Source organism: Drosophila grimshawi, unplaced genomic scaffold (assembly GCF_018153295.1).
Source record: "Drosophila grimshawi isolate 15287-2541.00 unplaced genomic scaffold, ASM1815329v1 contig_44, whole genome shotgun sequence".
Lineage (NCBI taxonomy): Eukaryota > Metazoa > Arthropoda > Insecta > Diptera > Drosophilidae > Drosophila > Drosophila grimshawi.
In genome coordinates, this window is record NW_025063240.1 from 16,987,750 (window position 1) to 17,010,276 (window position 22,527).

The 22,527-nt window shown below is 44.7% G+C and overlaps 1 protein-coding gene across 8 annotated transcripts; it reads left to right on the forward strand.

The window, feature by feature from the left end:
- Nucleotides 1–227: 227 nt before the first annotated feature.
- Nucleotides 228–21,399, forward strand: LOC6558991 (arginine-glutamic acid dipeptide repeats protein). Of its 8 annotated transcripts, none has more exons than XM_032743082.2 (14): nt 228–678; nt 1,675–1,975; nt 10,382–10,513; nt 11,877–12,110; nt 12,197–17,327; nt 17,401–17,524; nt 17,652–17,796; nt 17,868–18,028; nt 18,596–18,679; nt 18,751–18,868; nt 19,416–19,515; nt 19,668–19,762; nt 19,815–19,867; nt 20,532–21,399. In XM_032743082.2, the coding sequence occupies exons 3-14, from the start codon at nt 10,451–10,453 to the stop codon at nt 20,545–20,547; spliced, it is 6,324 nt and encodes a 2,107-aa protein (XP_032598973.1). In that variant the 5' UTR covers nt 228–678; nt 1,675–1,975; nt 10,382–10,450; the 3' UTR covers nt 20,548–21,399. The 8 variants fall into 8 exon arrangements, with proteins under 8 accessions (XP_032598973.1, XP_032598975.1, XP_032598974.1 ...); XM_032743084.2 differs by having other exon boundaries at nt 19,824–19,867; XM_032743083.2 differs by lacking the exon at nt 20,532–21,399 and adding an exon at nt 20,057–20,262 and having other exon boundaries at nt 19,824–19,867.
- The last annotated feature ends 1,128 nt before the right edge of the window (nt 21,400–22,527 follow it).

Below are 22,527 nucleotides of genomic sequence, written 5' to 3' on the forward strand. Positions count from 1 at the left end.
ATGAAATATCGATAGGGTCTACACTGCACGACAAGCCATCGCTGACGTTATCGTTAGCCGCCTTTACGTACGTTGGGCTGCATTTTCAGTATTTTATCGTTGGCTATCGAATAGACAGTGCTGCCAGACGCACCACTGTATGCAGAGTTGCATTGATTGTTGTTCATCGAGAGTCGCAAAATGGTGGCTTCTGCTATACGCGGAGAAATTTTGTTGTACCATTAAGAACTAAGAAAACACGCATTTGTGCTTATAATATTTAGTAAAATTGTAGTGGAAAACTTTTGCGTGCCAGTGTCGCTGTTCTACGCGTGTGAAAGTATACACTAATTGCGTTTCAAAGTCAGCGAAAATATATTTCCAAAAATCTCCGCAGCAAAAAAAAAAACGCAAAGCAAGCGAGCGAAGTGCGTAAGTGTGAGTGAGTGTGCGAGTGTGTGCGTGTGTATGTGTGTACGTGAGCGTATGTTTGTATGCGCGTGTAAGTGCTTGTGCATGTGTATTACGAGCGTTTGCATTGGTGTGTGTGTGTGTGCGCAAAGTGTATGCAAAAAAGAAGAAGACAAAACAGAAGAGCATTAAAAAACGTATTGTTGGCCACTGACAAGTTGTACGGCGCACACACAGCAACAACAACAAGAAAAACAACAACGACAACATTTACAAAGAGTCTAAAACGTAAGCAACAACAACTACAACAAGTGTGCGAAAAATTAATTATTATTTAAGTGTGTCACTAATTTCATTTCGCAGTCACAGTCGCAGTCGACGTCGTCGCCGTTGTCGTCGTCGCCTTCGTAATGCGCAGCGTAGAAATCATTAAAATTTATTAGTGAAAAAGCGTACTAAAGCGTCGCTGCTGCAGTCGACGTCGTTTTCGTCGGCGTCGGCGCTGCAACTGTGTTTGCACACAAAGCGAAAAACAGGCAGCGCAGGGCAAAAGACGCAGACGACGATGACGACGACTTGCTTGAAGAGGGTGCGGAGTGGGGGTTTTCTATTATGGACTTTTTTTTGGGGTAGAACAATACAGCGACAACGACGACTCAAAGGCTCAACAAATTTTGCTGAAAAGGAATCAGAAAGCGCAGCAGCAGCAACAGCAGCGACGTCAGCTTCAACAACCACCAACGCAGCTGCCGCTGCTGGCTGCGACCACCCCCCGCATGACAAGCTGCTCGCCCGCTCCCCCGCTGCTCGTCCGTTTCTGCTGCTGCTGCTGCTGCTTTAACTTTGCTTTGTTGCTTTTTCGCTGACGTTGGCTAAAAAAATTGAGTAGTTGTTGTGTGGCTCGCGCCTTTTTTTGTATTTGTTTGCATACTCTATTCGCAATGGGCAAAAAGAGTATACACTTCAAATCTTGAACACAAATCAAATTTAGTCTAGTTCAGTTCAGTTTCTACAACAACTAGAGAATCTCCAATCTTGGTATTTATTTATTTGGCTTGACTAAATTGTTAATCCATAATTTCAACAATATTTTAAGTCACACAAATTCGTAGGGTATTTTACGGTCGGTTGATTGCAACCAGTGCAACTATTTTACTTGTCATAGGCTTGCATTGGGAAAGATGCTCATTTTAATTTACTACCTGAAAGTCCTCATTTTCTTGTCCTCATGTTCTTGTTCTTGTTACTTACCTCTACGTCATCATCTCTGCTTCTCGTTTCCAGCTGTGCCTGTGCAAATTAACCAAAATATACAGTTCCGGCTGCCTGGCCACCCACCCCGCCCCCTCTCACCCCCCACTCATCACATCGTTGGAGCAAGAAGAAGAAGAAGCAGAAGACCAACAATAGCAGTCGCATTTAGCGCCCCGCCCCGCCCGGCAGCATCACCAGTTGGATATATATCATCCTCCTAACCTAACTGGCCAAGTGGGAGCCACACAGCAGGCGCCCGGTTCGAGTTCCGAGTTCTGAGTTGCTTTTTGGGGAAGGACTTCTCGCGCTTCACACACATCCTGGATTCATGGTGAGTGTCCCACCACATACAGCTGTTCTTGTTGCACTAGGCACATATTATTTAATTATTTGTTTGCCTAAAACACACACACACACATAACATTTGCCGACGCCGGCTCATGTGTCATCCTCTCATTTGCCCCGGGGGACGTTTCCAATCTCTCTTTTCGGTTGAACTATTGAACCACATATAATATGGGTGTATTTGTGTGTGTATAGATATAGAAGGGAACGGGGCATTGCCCGCTGTGAGAGACAAGCAAATTGGCAGGCTTACTCACTGCATCATAAACTAATTAGGTAAAGTGCTTCAAGTGCTCCAACCACACACGCACACACACATACACAGAAACACACACACATGCATCATTAGCCATAAATTTATCATAAAGCAGCAACAGAATTGTGAAACGATCCTTGGTTTGATTTACATCATATTAGACCAACAAATGATATAATCAGAATAATGATATTCCATATACTGAGTTGCCTTGGTTTCAGGGTTTATTTTTATCTTAACTAAAAATTAAAAACAGATTTTTAAATTTATTTTTGCTGAAATGCTTAAAGCACGAATTTTGTAATACTGTAATACTCGCAGTGAATAGCAATTTATGTTTAAAAATGCTCTGATTTCAGAGGCAGTTCAAAGAATACAACAATTTCCAAACTAAATTCACAAAAATGGTAATTATTGGCAGCTTAAATCTAGTTCCAATTAGACCTAGAGCAAAACAAAACACATGTAGCAATGTTCATCTCTATCCAGTTCAAATCACAAAAGATACAGCTGCTGTGGTTCAGGTTTATGCAGCTGTGCATCCACTTGGCAACGGTGATTGCGTAGCTTGTTTAAAACTTGTAGTTGTTGCACGTTCCGGTGCTCAAGTCATAAGCTGTCGGAGCGTAACATCTGCCAGCTAGCTGTCAATTAGTTTTCGCACTGATTAATTGCCGACTTGTCGATAACATTGGGTGTTAAGCGTAATTAAAATGCACACAAATCTGTTTGCGCCTAATGAGTATACAATAAACTATACTATTTGTATAGCAGTAGTCAATTAGTTCGACATATACTTAATATGCATTATATTCCAAATATTAATCATCTCATATATATTAAGAACATTCCTTTGCCAGATATAGATTGTCTTCTTATACATTATTAGATAATAGTTGAAAAATGCAGGGCAATTACTCTGACAAACTTATTTATTTATGTTATTCAACACTCTTCAATTTGAGATAATAATTTTTCCCAAGAACTAACTGACACCTTAATCTGTCTGCTGCATTCCACGAAAGATATCCAAACACACAAAAGTATTTTAAATTGTTAGTTCCATGGAAATTTCTTAATGCGGTCACAGAGAGGAGGAGCTTATCGCAGCCGGAATAAAACCGCTGCTGGCACATTTCCATTAGTAAAACTTGCGCTTATCTCGTCGCTCAGCGCGACCCCCACAGCGAAGGTTGGGGCGGGTGTTGGTGGTGCGGATGTTAAAGGCTGTACCTGATTACGAGGGAATAAAAGCTGAAGTGTTTAATTAATAAATAACGTGCTAATAATGCATTTAATAAAAACAAAAGGCTGCCAGCAACAAGCTTGATGAAGCAGTGCGCAGAAACTCGCCCCAAGCGGAAACTCGACTGCAAAAAAAAACCGAAAAAAAACAACAAACACCAAAAAGAACTTTGGAGGAATGCGCCTACGCCCACGCCCACTGATGTGGTTTTCCGTTCCGTGGTTCGGCGGCCTCTTCAGTGCCCAATGATGATGTTCATGATAATGTTGGTTGTGCGGTGGGTTTGGTGGGGCCAACAGCAGAGTGATGGCGATAGCGGTTAAAGGGGGATGGTGGGGGTACGGCCTTTGATGTCGATTCCGTGCGCTCCCCATATTTTATTATTAGTCATTTGGCTTATTTATAATGCGCTGTTAAAGTTTACGTTTTATTAATCTGTTTGTTGTGCTTTTAATTTATAATTTGGTGCTTATCTGATTGAAAAAGCAAGACACTTGTATTCAAGTGTCGATTTATTGGCAGCGATTAGAATTGTGCCGTCAAACAGCCACCAGATATTTTGACACACTCAATAAATATCTATAACTCTTTCATATTAGGTAATTTCTTTTGAAAAAAAACAGAGCAACACTTTTTTTTATAGTATCGTTATTTATTAGAGCAACATATTTCAATAAAGAATAGTGTGCAGAATACAGAATTCGTAATAAACATTTGAATTGAATTACGACGTATTTAAATCTGCTTCCTGAAATTTGCTTTTGCGTTCTTAAATTTATATCAAAGCATAAAGTGTTGAAAATACTGCCACACTTAGTCATTATAACAAGAATTTTGATTTTGATATACCAAACCAGTAGATACTATATACACATGATCGGAGTGTATATATATTTGTATTTCCATACACTGCTAATTATATTCATCAGACAATATCAGATCAAAATGAAATTGTTAACACAAACAAATTAAATCAATGAACAATAATTCGCAAGTCTGTTTTGCACAGTTCATCTATAGCCAGTTTATTTTATTACAAATAAATCTCAAATAAAAATGTGCACAATTCTAGCGAATATAATATGTATGGTAAACAACTCCGACTACTCCATTAGCGATAATATAATTAACACACAAAAGCGCCTATTAAATCGAATATACTATATGCATTAAGTCAAACAATTAAGCGTAGGTTAATCGGTTCAAAATCAATGAACGAATGGGAATATAATGTGGAAACGTGTTTGAAAAAAATAAACAATGAGTTCACATAAATCTCTTTGCATTGTCTGTAATCGAATTACACAGATACGAGATAAACAGAGATAGCTAGAGAGCGAGAGTGAGTGTGAGAGGTGCAGAATGGGCAATAATAACGAAACGAACTTCACATGCAAAGCGCTCATTTACAATATTCCAGGCACTCCATATAGTCATATACATATACAAATTCTCTGACACTCACAACAACAACACCAACAGCAACAACAACTGCCATAAACACACTTGAACAGGCCCAACAACAACAACAATGGTAATAACAAGAGCTATGAAAGGCCAAAGCGGTCTCCTTTTACATGCCCTTATGTCTCCTCAATACCCTATCCTTTCCCTTAAACATTACCTCCGTTAGCAGCCCTCCTTCCGTTTTCGGGCGACACAAGTAACACGAAACAATTTCCAAATGAAGCGCGGATAAGCCGCAAAATCCTTAAAATACTCGATAAAATTACATAAAACTAATCGCACAAGCACACGCACATAAACACACACACACACATACGCATATACAGCGTGAGTGAGAGTGAGAGAAATAGCATAGTAAAGCAGAGAAATTGGCTGTATGACTGGCTGACTGGCTGACTGACGCTCCGATGGATTGTGTATGTGGATGATGGCTCTATGTTTGTGTGTGTGTGTGTGTGTAAGAAGCAGACGCAGACATGAAGAGAATGATGAAGGTATCTACACCGACAATCTGTTTAACAACTTCATGAGCAGCAAATCCAACAAATCGTATAAACGACAACGACAACGACTGGGACGACGACGACAACGACGACGGACGACGTTGACGACGACGAGCCAAAGTTCGGCTACACACGAACAGAGAGAGCCCCCCAAATGACAGAGAGCGGAGAGCGGGGAGCAGAGACGAGGTCGTTTGGTCTCGCACTCGTCGTTGTGGGTCGTTTATTTGGTTTCGGTTTGGCTTTTTGGAGCGCCGCATCAGTGTCTGAATAGATGCTCAATCGTTCGGTTGAATGAAGTGAAGCAGAAGCAAAAGCGTATGGGAGTTTTTTTTCTGTTTTTTTTTTTTTTTTTAATAGAAGAGAGGGGCTAAAGGGGGAACGGAGAACGAAGAACGACGACTATGAATGAAGGGAATGTGGCATAATGTTCTTGTTGATGTTGAGTAATGGGCATAACAACTATAAGCTGCCTGCTGCACTCACAAATCTTTACTTTTGGCCGCACACACATACGCACACGCACATCTACAGGTACAGCTATTTCCATGTGGGCCCCAATGGAAAAAAAGAGAAATTTGTTGGTTATTTGTTTATTTTTATTTATTTTTTTTTTTTTTTGCTTTGGCTTGGGGTTAAACACACGGCCAGCGAGCTGAGTGCTGCTCCAGTGCTGTTGACCAATTGGTTTCTGTGCTTTTTCGGTTTTGGTTTCGTTTCATAGGTTTTTTGACTTTTCGTTGAGATTGTTTTGATTTGTTGTGAAAATTTGGCTTTCACAACAGAGGCGCACACACAGACACACACACATGTCTCATGTGAATGTTTGTGTTTGTGTGATTTTGGCCTCGAAGCACCTTTATGTGCCTACTAACATTTAATGGGGTTTCCGTACTTGACACACACACACACACACAGACACACATACACTTAAGCGCACACTCAACTGGACAGCAGACAGCATTCCAAAGCTATTGAGCGGCTCATCTACAAACTCTCGATACGAGTCGAGTCGAGTCGAGCTGAGAGTCAGTCCATGACGAAGCTAATTTACTAAAGCGAATACTCGAAATAGTTGTATTCGCTTTATGTGCACAGACTTTGTGGAATTTTATCGCCGAGAGGAATTAATTTTTGAAATATTTCAGCAAATTATAGCTAAATATATGAAAAACTATGTTAAAAATAATTAAAATGAACATTACTATATTTGCATACTGGTCGTAATGTTGTTTGCATTGCTGTTTTCGTCTTTCATTCAGCTCTGATACAGACACAGACTCGATTTACCTGTCGTTGTATTCATGCCCGGATATCGGACCTTAACTGCAGACTCAGACTCTGGTAGATTATTAACATCAAGTTAATAACCACCCTAATGTACAGTTGTGCGGCGCATTCAGTACCAGCAGCAACAGCAGTCGTTACCACGATGGAGGCATTTTAAGTTGTCTGCTGGCTGCTCTTATTAACGCCGCATCGCCGCTGCTGCTGTTGCTGACGTTCGTCGTTGTTGTTGGTGTTGTTGTAGCCTATTTGTCAGTCAATTAGTCGCTTATTGGCAAGCGATGATTGCAAAGAGAAAAACAAGCTAAATACAAGCACAAACACACAACACACACAAGCAGCAGCAGCAGCAACAACGAATGCTCGGAGCTTCGACAGTCGGCAGTCGTCGACAGTCGACAACCGACAGCTTTTCCATTTCAAAAATTACGCTCACACATACACACACTCAGACAGAATACACACACACTCACACGACATCGTCGTCGTCGTCGTCGTCGTTTAGCAGCGTGCGTACACACAATTTTCCGCTACTCATGATACAAATTGTTTATTGGATTTCCTCTTTGCTTGCTACTCAACTGCTGGCTGCCCCTGCTAGCTAAGTTTTATTTTCATTTACATTTCTCGTTTTGTTTCTTTTTATGTTTATGGGCTGTTTAGAAAACAATTTGCGGCAGCACCGCACCACCCAACCACCCCAAGAACCCCCCTTTCAACTGAGTTGTTAATCTGTCTATCTCCATCCCTCCCTCTCTCTATCTTTCTCGCTCTCTCTTTCTCTGTCTCGCTCACTCCCTTGCTCCTTGCGTGTCTGTGTTTTTGTAAGTTGATAAAGCGCGTGTTGACATTAATGGAGGGAATGCGCCGTTTGAAATTGACAGCGTTATTGACCTTAAATTTTGTGTCCCAGACCACAGCACATAGGCAGTCAGCACGACGGCACAGCCAAGCAGACCGCAGCAGACCCGTTTTCTCCATCAGTTTTAAGCCAACCAGCACAACCACTGACCATAGACTCGATCCGACCGCATTTGGTTGCTCCGCTGACTCACAAGCCCAAAAAAAAAAAAACAACAACTGCAAAAGCACTCGAAGCTGGCTAACAGTCAGTCACGTAGCCACGACGATGTACAGAGCAACAGCAGCAGCAACAATAATAACAGCAACAACTACAGGAACAACAACAACCACAACAACAACAGCAGCAAACCAACGCCCCATCAACGGTTGCTGCTGCTGCCATAATTTGTGGTCTTTTACTGTGAACTGCTGTCGCTGTTGCTGTTTGGCCCATTGTTGTTGCTGCTGCCATTGCTGCTGTGCCGCAACCTCAGCGCAGGGCATTATGATACGGCTATTAATACATACAAACACTTGCACTCACACAGATACACACACACAGACACACACATTTACTGTGACTGGGGAGGACTCTCTATCCCAAAAGGCGTCAGAGAGCGGCCCATCGCATTTTCGGTGGTGGCAAACATTTTTCAGAGCCTTTCATTTTGCCTTTTTAGATTTTATGGCTTTTGTGCGTTACAACGGCGCTTTTTGTAGTACATTTGTTTTATAACAGCCACCGCAGAAGCAACAGCAGCAACAAACAGCAATCGGCCAGACCGCGAGGGGTCGCTTTATATATATATGTGTGTGTGTGTGTAGGGCAACAGGATGTAGAGGGGGTAGCGGGGGCAGGGTGGCGGTTGTGCACACACAGCTTAGCACATTGCTCGCAGTTATTACACAATTTTTCCCCAAAGCGCCAGCAGCCACTTGGGCCACTCGCGTGCCCTATGAGCCCAGAGCGAGTGAGAGGGAGAGAGAGAGAGCGACAGATAGAGACAGCGAGAGAGAAAGAGATAGAGAGGCCAGGAGTAGGAGCTCACCTTCTGTTTATATGAAATTTTTCCACTCACGACTTCCCCCATTCCCCCCTCAAACTGGCCATAAAAAAGTTGCTAACCAAGCAGCCAAGCAATTCAGTCAGCCAGTTAGCCAACCAGGCCAGGCAAGCTAACCAGCAAGTCAGCCAGTTGATGTGGTTGTGACTGCGACTACGACTGTGGCTGTTGCTGTTGCTGTTGCCGTTGCTGTTGCTGCTGATGTTGCTGATAAGCGTTCGCCCCAAACGCAGTCGAGCGCTGCACAGTGGCAAGAAGCCCAATAATCTTAACGACTTAGCACATGAGGACAGATAAATTGTATTAAATGAAGTTTGCTATATGTTAGCGAAGAAGTTGGCTTATTCAACATGATTTTTATAACCAGACTCAATGAGAAAACCCTGGCAGCTAGCAGTGGATTAAGTATTTAATTGCTCGCCTGTTTTGTGGAATAATTAAATTATATCTAGATCAATTAAAAAATTACTTGAAGCAATTTGTGTAAACATTTTGTATATAATTGCTATATTATAAATAAAACACACGCAATACATGCAATATTAATTTCGTGAGCAGCTTTAATAATTGTTTTCTCTCTTTAAATAATGATACAATCAGCAATATAAAATATTGTCTTGTGAATAGCTGCGAGGAAAGGCTGAGTTTATACAGAGAAATAAACTGAAACTTAGTTGATTTTCAAGTAAAAGTAGTCGTTGGTTTTTAGATAGTAATTGAATAGTTTGAATAGTTTTCTAACCACTGTGCAAGTAGGTACTTTCGTGGCCGATTCGTTGTCCGCCGGGGCTGCCGACGCCTGCCTCATCGTCAGTCATTTAGGCGGCGTGTCGTGCCTTATTGAGTGTAAATCTGTCGACAATAATTTTTTTTTGTTTTCGCTTGCCCCTTCTTTGTATAGCTTGCGCCTGGGCAAAGCCGAGTCGAGGCGAGCCCAGTCGTAATGCTTTTTATTTGCGTGGCATTGCTGCTGGTGTTGTTGTTGTTGTTGCTGCTGCTGCATTTAATTAATTGATTTTAATTGCCATAATTTGTGTGCCGTTGCCATACAACCGCAACTGCCGACATGCGAAAGTATCCGTGTGTGTGTGTGTATATATATATATATGTATTGGCACTGATATTGATTCGTAAGCAAATTTAATGATAATTCCCCCCAACTGCTTACTGAGAGTTGGCAATGCGCCGCCTCGTTACAGTTATTCGGCGAGTTACTTGAGCGGAAAATCTGTTTACAGCTGCACGCACACTTGAGAGGCAGCCAAAGAAAAGAAAGAAAAAACACCGACAACACTCACACAAAATGAATAAAGCTGCTGAATCAGTACCACACCGCACCGCCCACCCACCCTCCCTGTCCGTTCATCGTCATCTGTCTGCCCCTCGAGCGCATTATAACATATGCAAACGATGAAGTGTTTGGACAGCAAAAAAATAAAAAAAGAATCCAGATAGGAGAAGAGAAGAGAGGAAAAACCTCCCTAAGTCTAGTCGATTGGCCTGGCACATTACATGGCATTATTTTTATGGATTATTTATTTATGCATGTTGATATCATCACAACTTCATCGCATTTACTGAAATGTATAATGATTATTTTTGTTTTTTTTTTTTTTTGTATATTCGTAATGTCAGTGGGGGGTGCGAGGGGGTTTTTCATCCAATGCCGTTAATCATTTCCAATCAATCAATCGATGCGCTTTCTTTTTTCGTTTTTTTATTGCAGTTGAATTTTCATATCATAGCGGGCATAAAAAGGCTTAACACTGGACCGGAAGCGTGTTTTTAAAGGGTGATGGCGGCCTCCACTCAAGGAGAAATACGAGTGGGTCCCGGCCACCAGGTAAACGATGTCTATGTACGTACATAACTCTCACAATTCAGAAATTCAGCTCACGGTAACAAAATAAAAAAATGCAAGAAAAAATAACGTTTTTCTTTTGTATTGTAATCGTACTGTTGCAAATTCTAATTGTATTCCCAAATACCACACAATACACCCACCTCCACCACCCACCCAATACCAAATCCAATCTATCCAACACATGCTCCTCTGCACTTGAGTTAATCGAGCATTCCAAAATTCCAGTTATTAAGTTGCCCATCAACAACTGAGTTCGCCGCATACCAGCAAAGCGATTGGTAGAACAATGCCACCATGGAATGTGTCGTCCGTGTGTGTTACTTAATTACCATTTAGTGTCCAATTGTCTTCTTTCAATTGGTGACCGATTAACACAGTGAATACTTGAGTGCAGCTTAGCAGCCATGTGAGAAGATTAATTTGATTGGGGAGTCCTCAGCTCTTCAATTAGTAGCCTTTCATAACCTATTACTTTCTCAGTTATATGTGATACTATTTCAAGAATTTAATTTCCTTCTGCTAATCCTAATTTTCCATATAATAATCTTCTTATGCGATATGATATGATATCAAGAGTCTCACAATATGGCTTATACAATCAACAATAATAAACAACTAAAATATTTCGATGATGACTCGCAAAATGCGCACTCATCCAATTTTATTCATCGGTTCTCTGTTGTGGGCAACTTATTGCGATCTTTGATTTGTAGTCTGACAATTATCAAAATGAAAAAAATAAAACAACTAACAAGCAACTGTAAATAATTGTGTACAAAATTGTCTATTTCATAATTGGCGTAACTAATGAGTAGAGTATCTAACCTGCCCACTTCCTACCCTTCCTATCCACCCTTTTAGCCCTCTACACGTTCAGCCCACGTTCCCTTGTCAATTGCTGAAGTGCTTGCGGTCAAATCGTTTACATGACCAAAGGTGTTCACAAACAGGCGCTTATCCGATTCCAACCCCCAACCCCCTAAAACCCACACACACACACACACACACATCAATGCATTGTTCATACATTTCATGCATTAGCCTTAAGTTGTATATTGTTGTACCGTGTATATATGACACCAGACAAACTACACATATGCATATATATATTTATATATATATATATCTATATATATATATATATATATATGGCTTTGTTGTATGGCTTTGATGTGTTTTTGTAGATATGTCTTGAGTCTGTTGTCAGTTGTGTTTCTCTCTATCTCTGTTTTGTGTGTGTGACGTAACTAATCCAAAAACAAAAAGAAATGAAAGTTGATGTTCTTGGCGTACGTTCCGTTTTTTTTTTTAACTAATACCGCAACTTCTTCTGTCTTGTCTTGTCCTGTGACTGAAGGCAAAACTGCCCGATTATAATCCAATCTCAAGCTTCCCCGTTGACAAGGAAACCGATGAACGTGAATTAGAGGAAACAAGATGGAGTCCTGGCGTTGTGGCCGATGGCGACTTGTTAATGTTTCTGCGTGCGGCACGCTCCATGGCTGCATTTCAAGGAATGTGTGATGGCGGACTAGAAGACGGTTGTTTGGCTGCCAGTCGCGACGACACAACAATTAACGCACTAGACGTGGTAAGTGCCTGCCTGCCTGCAGGAAGGCCTGCCTAATACTACTTACTATTCATATATTAATGTCAAAAACACTTTTATTTTGATAGCTACACGATTCTGGCTACGATCCAGGCAAAGCTCTACAAGCGCTCGTAAAGTGCCCCGTTTCGAAGGGTATTGATAAGAAGTGGACCGAGGACGAAACGAAAAAGTTCATCAAGGGTCTGCGCCAATTTGGCAAGAATTTCTTCAGGATCCACAAGGACCTGTTGCCACACAAGGACACACCGGAGCTGGTCGAATTCTACTATCTGTGGAAGAAAACACCCGGCGCCAACAACAATCGCCCGCATCGGCGACGCAGACAGAGCGCCTTGCGTCGCAATCGTGTCACGCGAGCCAACAACACACCTCCCAAAAAGGAGGACACCCCGGAACCACAAGCTGCGACGACGGCGACGGCGGCGGCGTCGGCTGCAGAGACGGCGAGTCGCTCATCGCCCGCTGTCTCCAAGGAGGAGAACAGTTCTCTAACCGAGGACGACGTCAGCGAGTGTGACAGTGATTCGAGTCTGACCAACAAAAGGGATGAATCACCCTCTAGGATGAGGACGAGAAACAAACAACAGAATAACAATACCAACAACAACAACAACAGCAGCAGCGCCAGTGCAGCTGGTGGCGGTGGCAATTCGGCTGCCGCTGCAGCTGCTGCCTCCGTTAACGCCACTGCCAACTCAAGCTCCTCGACGAAGGATCAGTCCTCGGTCTCAGTGAGCAACACCAGCAACGCGGTGGCGAACGGCAAGCGACCGAAGCGCGGCTCCGAAACACCGGATGCCGGCGCTGCTGCTGCTGCTGCAGGCGCTCCTGGCGACAGTCCCAAGACGCCCACGAAGAGTGTGGCCGAGGGATCGGGCAACAAGCGCAAGGGTGGCAAACAGGACACGCCCAACAAGAAGAAGCGCACCGAAGCGGAGACCAACAACAGCAGCAGTGAGCAGACGAACAACAGCAGCGAGGACATCATCAAGGAGAAGCAACGCAAGCGTCCGGACAGCCCTGTGGAGAGCATGAACTCCGACAGTCGTCCCGATTCCGTTCTGGACGATGGCGAATCGAATACAACGGATACGGATGGACGCACCGTGGAGCAGCAGTCCAGCAAGGATAGCAAGGAGATTAACTGCAAGGAGGAGAGCGCTGTTACGCTCACGGGCGATCAGGACTCCAAGACGACGGACCTCATTGAGAAATCAATCAAAACGGAAACGTCCTGCGCAGAAGATAGCAAAGACACCATTAAGAACATGGACGAGGAGACCAACATTCAGGCACCGAGCAGCATACAGCCTCTCAGCCTCAAGCCCTCCCATGTCGATGGTCTGCTGAAGGAGAACAGCAGCACGGAGGCGCCACCACCACCAACTCCGGTGGTTGCGCCAATTGCCATGAAAGTGGCCACCGTGGAGGCGCTGAATGCATCTGTTGATCGTGATCGCAAGGAGACCATTGAGAAGATGGAAATGTGTGAGAACGAGGTGGTAGCTGCAGCCGCCGCTGCCGCCGCAGCAGCAGCAGCACGTGATCCCGAGCTACTCAAGAAGCTGGCCAGCATTAAGCAAGAGGTGTCACCCCAGCAGCAGCAGCAGCTACAACAACAGCAGCAACAACAACAACAGCAGCTGGCAGCAAATGTGCCTCCAATTTCAGCTGGTCCTGGGCCACTGCAGGAGGCCGTTTACATCAAGAAGGAGCCCATGGAGGACTCGATGGACGCAACATGCAATCAAAACAGCAACGAGCCGCAGGATCTCAAGGTCAAAATCGAAATCAAAAACGAGGATGTTAAGTTGAGTGCCAGCGGTGGCTTGCAGCCAGTAGTGAATTCGGTGGCGCCGCCACCCAATTCCCAACTGGGTGGCATGCATCACAGTGCTGCAGATGGTGTTGGACCCGAGCCAATGCATCTGCACCATATGCAACATGGACCCACGCCGCAGGCGCCAGCCGGCTATCTAATCGATGGGCAGCTGAAGTATGGACCGCCTGGACAGCCGCCACCGCAGCCTCCGCCACAGTTGCACAGTGATCTAGGCAGCGGTGCGCCGCCGACAGTGCCACAAAAATATCCGGGCGACATGGAAATGAAGTACAACGAGGCGGCCGTCAAATTCGAGCCGAACAGCGGCAAATTTGCGCCACAGGAGCTGAAGTATCCGGTGCCGCCACCGCTGGACGCCTTGAAGTACAGTCAGGAGATGCAGGCAGCAGCAGCTGCGGCGGCAGCTGTTGGTAAATACGACATGAAGTATATGATCGAACAGCAGGGCAAGTATCCTGTGGAACTGGCGCCACCTAAACCCGGCTATCAGGAGGCACTCAAGATACCCGATGTCAAACCGGGCTTTGCCCATCTACCACACAACATTGGCTCCTCGATGGATGGACCCGGTCCGCATAAGTATGCGCCGGGTGGCCAAGGACCAGGTCCACCACTAGATCAACAGCCGCCGGGTGCGACACCGCCACCAGGCATAGCCATGCCCAAGCCGCATTATCAACACGATGTGCAGACGCCGCCACTGGGTCGACCCTTTGAGCCCACTGGCCTCATGCTCAAGTATGGTGATCCCCTGGCCGCCAAATATGGGCCGCAGCAGCCGCAGGATCTCAAGTATCCGATGCCGCCCGTATCCGCTGCTAGCGGTGAAAATCTGATCAAATCCTCGCCGTACGGGCCGCCGCCAGAGAGTCCCATTGATGCGTCGGCACGCTCCACGCCCGGCCAGGATAGTCAGGGCAGCAATAGCAACAGCAATTCGCAGCCACCATCCTCGCAGCCGCAGCAGTTCCAGTCGCCACATCCCTCGCCGCACATGCCTTCACCAGCTGGCGGTGGCCTACCACCCGGCATGCATCCACAAAATCTCATCTCCCCGCACAGCCACGGCCCGCCACCGAATACGATTGCCGGTCCAGGTCCACAGCCGACCACGTCGCTGCATCAGCCGATTAGCAGCATAGTGCCCGGCCAGGGACCGCCGCCCAGTCTGCAGCATGGCATGCCACCGGGTCCGGGTGGACCACACGCACAAATATCGGTCGCCTCGTCGTTGACGGGTCTCTCGTCGCTGGGCGCGCCGACGCTGTCGACTATGGCGCCCTCGCATCCCATGCACCCGCACATGCATCCACACCATCCGCATCTGCAATCGCTGCAGGCCATGCATCGACCGCATCCCGACCTGCCGCCATCCATGCATCCGCATGCCCCGATGCCGATGTCATTGCAGGCGCCGGGTCCGCCTCCGCCGCACAGCCACGCCCATCCATTGGCACCCGCCCACGCACAACAGCAGCAGCCTGGACCTGGACCTGGTCCCGCGGGCACAGTGCGCACACCATCGCCGGCACAGCAGCAGCAGCCACCGCGTAGCCTCCACGATCAGATGCCCATATCACGGGAGCCACCCTCCTCGCATACATCGACGGCGCCAACGAGTGCTGGTATGAGTAGTGGTGTTGGTGGTGGGCCAGGCCAGGGACCGGGACCAATGCCGCATCAGTCACCGCATACGCATCGCACATCGCCGCTGCCGGGTCTGGCTCATCCGGCTGGTCTCCTTGGCCATCCGATGCCCATACACCCACACTTGGCGCACCTGCCTCCCGGTCATCCGGCGCACGCAGCTCTGGCGCATCCCGGCCATCATCTGCTCTCGCATTCGATAGCGGGCTTGAGTCACGGCGGCGGTCCCATTGCGCTCCTGGCGGGTCCCGGTGGTCTGGGCGGTTTACCCGAGTCGGCGCTAAGTCGCCGGACACCGCCCAGCCATCTGTCGCATCCGCACGCCTCGTCAGCGCCATCGACGCCACATTCAGCGGCGGCCATCTCGACGAGCATGGCGCTGACCACCACGCCCAACACGGTGCCATCGTCCGCCTTCAGTCGCGCCAGTCCCAGCGTGCAACTTTCGAGCGGTGCCGCTCCACCTGGTGGCCCTGGTGGCAACAGCAGCAACAGTGGCACGCCGACCAATTCCTCGGCAGCTGCCGCCGCAGCCGCTGCCCATCGCGCCGCCTCGCCGGCGTCCAGTGTGGGCAGCCTGAGCCGGCAGAGTCCGCTGCATCCGGTGCCGCAGTCGCCGCTGAGTCACCATCCCTCGTCGTCGGCACTGTCTGCCGCCGCAGCGGCCGTTGCCGAACGGGATCGCCATGCGCTGATGCGTCAACAGTCGCCGCACATGACGCCGCCGCCTGTGTCCAGCGCTTCCGGCCTGATGGCCAGTCCGCTCAGCAAGATGTATGCACCGCAGCCGGGCCAACGGGGACTGGGCACATCGCCGCCGCCTCACTTGAGGCCGGGCGCATCGCCGCCGGTCATACGGCATCCACAGATGCCGCTGCCTTTGCCACTGATTGCTCCGGGCGGCGGCATGGCGCAGATTGGTGTGCATCCCGGCCAGTCGCCATATCCGCATCCGTTGCTGCATCCGTCGGTCTTCTATTCGCCGCACCATCACAATCCCTTCAACTCGCCCTACGGCTATGCGCCCTACGGACCCGGCTTCCCTGCCTACATGAAGCCCCCGCCCCCGGCCGGTCCACTCGATCCCGCCGCTGTGATGGCCGCCCACCACGGCCTGCCAGGTCCGCCGCCGCAAGTGCGTCAGGATGAGCAGAATGCAGCTGCTGCAGCAGCAGTGGCCGCCGAGAAGCATCAGCATGCGGCGGCTGCAGCAGCGGCAGCAGCTGCTGCTCAGCAACAACAACAACAGCAGCAGCAGCAACAACACAAGACGCCCCAGCAGCAACAGCAGCAGCAACAACAACAGCAGCAACAACAGCAGCAGCAGCAGCAACAACAGCAACAACAACAGCAACAACAACAACAGCAGCAGCAACAACAACAACAGCAGCAGCAGCAACAACAACAACAACAGCCTGGAGGCCCGCCACAGAACAAGCCGCCAACGCCAAAGACGCCGCAAGGACCGGGTGTTGTGGGTGTCGGCATGGGTGGACCGGGTACGCCAACAGGATTGCCGCCTGGTGCGTATCCCGGCTCGCACATGCCTGGCTACCCACCACCGCCGCATTCCTCGCCTTTTGCGCCGCAGGATGGACAGCCGCACGGCATGAAGCCAACGATCTCCCACATGGATGCATTGCGGGCGCATGCGCACTCGGCCAACTCGGCTGGCATGGGTGGTCCCCATCATCCGACAGAGCCATGTGAGTGTTTAAAATGCGAACATTTGCTCACTTGTTACTGCTTACTGATTTGCACTTTTTTATTAACTTGCAGTGCCCATTGAAATTGAGCCTGATCCGGAACCAGAGATACCCAGCCCCACTCACAACATACAGCGCGGTCCAAGTCCTGAGGCGAAGCCCGACGACACCGAATGCCATCGCTCGCAGTCGGCCATGTAAGTAGCAAACTTAGTTTGATCAGAGTTAGGGAATTGATTCGTTATATACGGGTTTTTTCTGTGCAATGTTTTAAATTGAGGTCGAGGGAAATGCTCACATTCAATTCAATTAATTTTCTTGCAGCTTTGTGCGTCACATCGATCGCGGCGACTATAATTCGTGCACGCGAACGGATTTGATCTTCAAGCCGGTGACCGATTCAAAGTTGGCGCGCAAGCGCGAGGAACGCGACCGCAAACTGGCCGAGAAGGAGCGAGAGCGACGACAGGTGAGCAATTGCACGATATTAAATATTACAAATTTACTTAAAACTAAACTCTTCTTTTGCCACAACAATAGCAACAACAACAGCAGCAGCAGCAACAACAACAGCAGCAGGCAGCTGCCGCCCAACAGGCTGCGCAGCAGGCCAAGATGAAGGCGGATCTGAAGCCACCGTATGCGGATACGCCAGCGCTGCGTCAGCTGTCGGAATATGCGCGTCCACATGTCGCCTTCAGGTGAGCGACGAAATACTTTTGAGATACCTAATAATGTTGAGACTTATTGTTTATGAATTATTATTTGATTTGTAGTCATTGTTATTGTTGTAGTTTGTATTTTTTGTAATAGTCGCCGATTATCGCGTTTGTATTGTAATAATTTCCATTTCGATTTCAGTCCTGTTGAGCAGATGGTGCCTTATCATCATCCAATGGGCCCAATGTACAGCAGAGAGAGGTACAGTACCTAGTACAAGCCTGCCAAATCCTCATCTCAATGCACACAGACACACACAGAAACACACACTCACACAAACTTACACACACACACACACACACACACACATGCATACTGATATCCGAGATCCTATGCCAAACTAACCTACAGTTTCTTATTTTGTTGTTTCTAAATGCGAATTTGATTAATTACACGCACGTCCAAAATTAATGCTTTAGTTTTTAACTCTCCAACTTGCTGCTTATTTGCTTGCCCATTACCACAAATCCTCGACAGAATAATGAACCCATTGTGTCTTGTACAAATTATAGGCCGTTACTCATGCATCAACCCTTGACTAATTGCAGGGAATTGGAAGAGATAAAGAACGCACAAGCGGCTGCAGCGAGTCAATCGCGAATAGATCCGCATTGGATGGAATACTACAGGCGGTAAGTCAAGTCAAGTTCTCGAATCAATTTTCAGTCCACCTGTAACTGAGTTTTCTCTGTTTATCTTTCAGTGGCATACATCCCTCACAGTTTCCAATTTACGCGAATCCGGCGATTTCACAGATGGAACGCGAGCGTTTGGGCATTCCGCCACCGCACCATGTTGGCATGGATCCGGGCGAGCATATGGTGCGTATACTTATTGCATGATCATATCTTTTCATTGTACACCAAAATCGAAACTCCAACTCATATTCACAAAATCAATCGTATTTGGAAAAAACAATTCAAACTGCAACAAACCAAACGAAAATCAAAACATCAGCACAAATCACTTTGTCCACATTTGTCAGCTTAAATAATGAATAACCAACAAAAATCAAAAAAAAAAAAAATCAAAGCTGTAAATTGCAAATTATATCATTTGTCCATGTCCTCCAAGCACGTGTGCTAACAACAATCCTGCTATTGTATTGTAAAATGCCTCGTATTCCCAACCACATCTGGGGAGACGGGTTGTCTAACCCCCAACATTTGTAAGCCATTCAGTCGGTGCTCGTTCGTTCGTTTTGCCATTTCTAACACGCATTATCCACAAATTCAACTCAACCAATGCATTTCTCCTACCCAAAAAACCACTTACAAAATGTGTCGCTTTGCGCAAGCAAGCAGGCTCCATAATCCTCAGGCAGCACTGGCTCTTTTGAAACTATCAACGATATTCAATAATTTTCAGATACGATTGACGAGAGAATATCATGCACACTCTCATACTCATTTACATTTGCCTTTGCATCCACAGCCGCAACCACCGGAGGCCGGTTTCCAACTGCCACGTGAGTTTGTATACCCATTGTGCTAAGACAACAGCAAATAACACTGATATGCATATCTCTTGCACACTTTCTATCTCTCTCTTTCCTCTCCAATTCTCTCTCTCTCTTTCTGTTTATCTCTCCACACTTCTTTTTGCTGAATCTGAATATAGCGAATGTTGGCCAATATCCGCGCCCAAATATGCTTATACCTAGGGAGCCGCACTCGGACGTTTTGCTGCGCATGTCGTATGCGGATCAACTACAGGTTTCCCAAATCCCCTAGCAAATATCTTAACTGATTAATTACATATATACAGTATTTACAGGCCGCCGAATTTCAACGTCAATCGCTGCACGATCAATACTTCAGGTGAGTCAATGGGTCCCAAAATCCCAAAAAAAAATAAAAAAACAACAGTCATCAAAAAACAGTCATCAATCTGGCTCATTTGTTGCTCATCTGTATTTTGACTTTGTGACTTTTGTTATTGTTTATTGTTATCATTTCCTGTTGTATTTTGCATCTGTATCACGCCCACTCTCTCTTCCCCCAAAACAGACAACGGCCCAGATAAATGGACTAGCGAGTGCTTGAGACAGACAGGCAGGCAGCAATAATTGTAGAATCCCAAGCAACTGAACAAAGAAAATACTCTCGGCCAACGCCGTACCTGTTGGCCATGAGGAAAATGCTTTGTGTGATTTTTGTGTTCAAACGTTTACATTTTGCTTTTCAACAACCACAACAAACAACAAGAACAAAAAAAAAACAATATATATATATATATTTATCAAAATACACTCACAAACAACAACACACACACAACAACAACAACAACGTCAACGGTCCAATATGTATATCGTGTATCCAGGCTATATAACTAGCAACTTTAAGTTGTGCAACGCTTTGTCCAGTTTTTATGTAAAAAGTTAGTACACTTTTGTTTCTCATCCACATTCTCTGCACTAAACACACAAGTATTGCCTACAATTACTTAAATATTTGCATACTTATTGGCATTTGTTGTTCACAGAAATCAGCTACGTTAAATGAGAGAGAGAGCCGTGTGGTAATCAAAACTGTGCAGCTGATATCCAATTATGGACAAGGAATCGCATACAGAATCAAAAGAAACGCAACAGTCGTAACAAGCAAAGAAAACATGATGGTCGCAATATTTTAAGTATCGTCTTTATAGTGTATAGTGTTAAAATTCTAAACAAAAATTGGGAAGCGTGTTAATTATCGTTTAAGCTTACGAGAATTGATTAAGGCAAATGGAACAAACCAACAACAACAACAACAACAAAACAAACTTAGAACACAAATTTTTAAGGTTTTCAATACTGCATAATGTGTAAAACATTTCTGATTGTAGCCCCACTTTGATAATACCTATGACTAAATACTAACTAAGCTCTATTCAAATTAATTTAACTAGACACTTGCAATTAGATGAAACAACGGAGCAAAACCAAAACAAACACAAAATAAAAAATAAAAAATTACAAACAAGCATCTTTAGTATAGTATATGTATTTGATATTGACATAGGTAGAGTTCGATGCTATCACTTCCGAGCACTTGGGAGATGGCAACATGTGCTTCTTGCAGACCAACCAATGCCAGTATATTGAATGTATTGTACAAAGAAAAGGGCTTCTTCGATATCTAAACTGTCGCTTCCTGCAACTATTTTGACATCGCATATGCCAAGAATAAATGTGTAAATGTCATTTAAAAGTTAATGTACTTCCAGCCACAATTGAACTCTGTATTTTTTAATGATAGTACGCTTGCAGCTTAATTTGATTTTAGTCTCTCGTTTTCTTGTGTCGGCTAGCTTTGCTTACTTACTACTCATTAATTTATTATTTTTTCTATAAACTAGAGTATTATATTATCAAAAAAGAAAAACAAAAAAAAAAGAGAGAAGGAAAGCAACAAAAACGTGTTTGTATAAAGTGCTTAACAAAACAAAACAAAACCACTTAGAACATAGGTATTAAATTAATGTATGTGAATTATTAATGCGGTTTTCAAGAAAAGCAACTGCTTGAAGCCCCCCAATTGCAATCCGTGTACTATATATATTTATAGAGCGGCTCGTGCATTTGTAGCAGCTGCAATATTTCGAGTGCTTAATTTATATAATTAGTAATTTATACACAATATATATAAATATATTAATTACACGAGAAACATGCATTATAACAAATAAATAAATCTATATTTCAATAATACAAAAAAAAAACATAAGATTTATATTAAATTAAGACCAACAAAAAACACAGACCACACACAAACATACATACAAACACTAAAATTAATGTGTGCATTATACTATAAAAAATTACATATTTTTAAATACAATTTTTTATTTCACATTTTGAATATACACATTGAATTATTATAGTATATTGAACTTATACATAAACTTATATATATATAAATATATACATATACAGCGTTAAATGTAGAATTTTGCGAGCATATTTAAAAAAATAAAATAAAATAAAACAAAAGCTGAAAACCAAGCACACAAAACAAAACAAATAACAAAAATGAGCCACATCATTTGGCACAGTTATCGTTTAAGATTGTAAAGTGAAAATCCAGGCATACATATTTATATATACATATACAAAATGAAAAACACATGCAGCTATAAATGCATATGCTATATATATATAATATATATATACATATATATTTCACACAAAAGCATATACACAATTCGATGATAATGATAATACAAAATAAATTATTAAAAACCTGTAAAAACTAAGTAAAGCAAAATAAAATTAGTTACATTAGTTACAAATCCAAGCAACGTTTATTTGATTAAAGAGCAACACAAATAGAAACAACTTTTTGATTCTTTATTAATCACATTCTGCGAAATCACTTTTTTCCCCCAAGCGCGTGAGGATGATTAATGGCGTACAAGTCAACCTGGTAATAATTCGCTAATTCTCAAGCACTTGTGTTCATATTAAATGAGTTAAGACATTCACAAAAGACATATC

What these genes read in the sequence shown, in the direction of transcription:
- LOC6558991 (XM_032743082.2), top strand. Translation starts at nt 10,451, where the DNA reads ATGGCGGCCTCCACTCAAGGAGAAATACGAGTGGGTCCCGGCCACCAG. An exon ending in ACCAGGTAAACGATGTCTAT is followed by an intron (nt 10,514 to 11,876) that starts GTACGTACATAA and finishes CTGTGACTGAAG; the next exon opens with GCAAAACTGCCCGATTATAA. An exon ending in CCATCATCCGACAGAGCCAT is followed by an intron (nt 17,328 to 17,400) that starts GTGAGTGTTTAA and finishes ATTAACTTGCAG; the next exon opens with TGCCCATTGAAATTGAGCCT.